Raw genomic sequence first — 2,427 nt, 5'->3', positions numbered from 1 at the left:
CTGAACTGACCCGCTGAGGTTCATCCTCAGTAACGCTGAACTGACCTGCTGAGGTTTATCCTCAGTAACACTGAACTCTCTCTGTCTTTCTTGAAGCCCTTCAATCATTCCCATAAAGTGGCCAAGTTCTGCTACGCTGATAAGGTGAGTTCTGTTGGTTCTGAGGAGGTTCAACAAACGTTTCCTTTATGTTATTGAAGGCTTTTATTTCTTTGCTGCTGATTGCAGCAACAACTGAAGTTGATTATGAGTTTTACTGTTTCACCGGATTCTGGATCCAGACAGGAGGACCGGTTCTGGTCGGGGTCATCTCATGTTCTGGTCTTTTTGTCTTGGTTTTGTGATGTTTTGCCTCCTTGGGCTCATTTTGTCTTGTTTTTGTTTTATGAGTCTCAGGGACAGTTTGTGTAACACAGTTCTGAGACTTGTGTTCCGGTTACGGTAAGAAGAACCAGAACCAGGTCCTTCCAGGTGACCAGACGGACAGCAGAGGACTAGTTCTAGTTAATAACATCTCTGGTGCAATCGATTCAGGAGCTGATCAATAAAGCCATCGAGGCGTCAGTGGCAGCGAGGAGAGAGTGGGACCTTAAACCTGTCCAGGACCGAGCTCAGGTTCTGTTCAAAGCAGCCGACGCCATCAGTGGACCGAAGAGGGCCGAGGTCCTGGCCAAGACCATGATTGGACAGGTAGGACATACCTGGTTAATGTCAGACAGTCAGACAGTCAGACGGGTTAATGACAGACAGACAGACAGACAGACGGGTCCAGACCTCCTCTCTGTGTTCAGGGGAAGACGGTTGTCCAGGCGGAGATCGACGCCGCCGCTGAGCTCATCGACTTCTTCCGCTTCAACGCCAAACACGCGATGGAGCTGCAGCAGCAGCAGCCGCTGGACGCCGCCGGCAGCAGCAACACCATGCTGTACCGCGGCCTGGAGGTAGGACTCATGCTGAGGAGGAGGCCCGCCCTCACCTGTGCAGGTGTCCTGGTCACATGGTCGTGGAGGATTGTGGGTATTAAAGACAGGCTTTGGGTTTGTTGCAGGGTTTCGTCGCAGCTGTGGCTCCGTTTAACTTCACTGCGATCGGAGGAAACCTGGCAGGAACTCCGGCTGTGATGGTGAGAACCGAGCAGAACCACAGAACAAACACACCATGATCGCTGATCGTCTGAACACAAACATCTGCAGGAGCTCAAGATGTCTTTAAAACATCAGCCAGAACCTTTAGAACAGAACAGAATCCTGTCCAGATTAGACTGGTAGTAACTGTGGGGCTGCTCGGGTCTGGCAGGGGAACGTGGTTCTGTGGAAGCCCAGCGACACCGCCATGTCTGCCAGCTACGCTGTCTACAGAGTCCTGAGGGAGTCCGGTCTGCCGCCCAACATCATCCAGTTCCTCCCGGCCGATGGCCCAGTGTTCGGAGACACTGTCACCTCTTCGGAGCACCTGGCCGGCATCAACTTCACCGGCAGCGTTCCGTAAGAACCGGGTCACACACCGCAGCATGTCTTTATTCTGACGTGTTTGTTGATGCTGCTGTGACTCTGTGTCTGCAGGACGTTCAAGCGTCTGTGGAAGCAGGTCGCCCAGAATCTGGACACCTACAGAACCTTCCCTCGACTGGCAGGAGGTGAGATCCAGATGTGCAGGTCCAAACCCGCCTCAGCTGTGTTCAGGGTTCTGCTCCATTTCCTCAGATGTGCTGTAAACTGTATTCATACTTTTCTTTTTGAATCTGCTTCAGCAGGTTTTTATTCTCAACTGAAATTTGAGGCTGTTCTGTTCTGGTTCTGTTCTGTTTGAAGGTCTGGTTCTGTTCTGCTGCTTTTGTCTCCTCCAGAGCAGCCTAAGGGCTTTGAGAACAGGGAACTGTGTGGAGAACCGGGTTAAAGTGTTCTACCTGTTTAGTTTGTGTTCTGGTGACCTGCAGCCACATCTGGTTCAGAAAACATCTGGAGTCCACTTCTGCTTCATCAAGTGTTTTGTTGATTTGTTCTCAAACATGGACCTTCTCACACCTGTCCAGTGTTGCAGGTTCTGATCAGTGAGGAAACCTCCAGGTTTTTGTCTCACATGTTGCTGTACTGGGTCCAGTAGTTAAAAGTCAAGCTGTCGTGTCGCTGTGGTTCCTCAGAATGCGGCGGGAAGAACTTCCACTTCGTCCACTCGTCAGCCGACGTCCAGAGCGTCGTCATGGGAACCATCCGGTCAGCCTTCGAGTTCGGGGGTCAGAAATGTTCGGCCTGCTCCAGGATGTACGTCCCCGAAACTCTGTGGCCTCAAATCAGACAGAAGATGGTGGACGTCCTCAAAAGCGCCAGAGTGGGAGACGTGAGTAGACAGACGGGTCACAGACGGGTCACAGACTGACGGATCAGACAGACAGACGAGTCACAGACGGGTCACAGACGGGTCACAGAC

At 52.0% G+C, this 2,427-nt stretch overlaps 1 protein-coding gene across 1 annotated transcript in view; it reads left to right on the top strand.

Moving 5' to 3' along the window:
• Nucleotides 1-2,427, top strand: part of aldh4a1 (aldehyde dehydrogenase 4 family, member A1) — a 12,577-nt gene that overhangs the window by 7,114 nt on the left and 3,036 nt on the right. The window contains exons 3-9 of the mRNA XM_008295941.1: nucleotides 97-144; nucleotides 535-690; nucleotides 792-941; nucleotides 1,049-1,123; nucleotides 1,297-1,484; nucleotides 1,563-1,636; nucleotides 2,141-2,337. Coding sequence (XP_008294163.1) covers nucleotides 97-144; nucleotides 535-690; nucleotides 792-941; nucleotides 1,049-1,123; nucleotides 1,297-1,484; nucleotides 1,563-1,636; nucleotides 2,141-2,337 — 888 coding nt within the window. The remainder of the gene's footprint in view (nucleotides 1-96; nucleotides 145-534; nucleotides 691-791; nucleotides 942-1,048; nucleotides 1,124-1,296; nucleotides 1,485-1,562; nucleotides 1,637-2,140; nucleotides 2,338-2,427) is intronic.

The sequence above is a fragment of the Stegastes partitus genome, unplaced genomic scaffold (assembly GCF_000690725.1).
Source record: "Stegastes partitus isolate 25-593 unplaced genomic scaffold, Stegastes_partitus-1.0.2 Scaffold1089, whole genome shotgun sequence".
NCBI classification, from domain to species: Eukaryota; Metazoa; Chordata; class Actinopteri; family Pomacentridae; genus Stegastes; species Stegastes partitus.
This window is presented reverse-complemented; position numbering and strand designations above follow the sequence as displayed.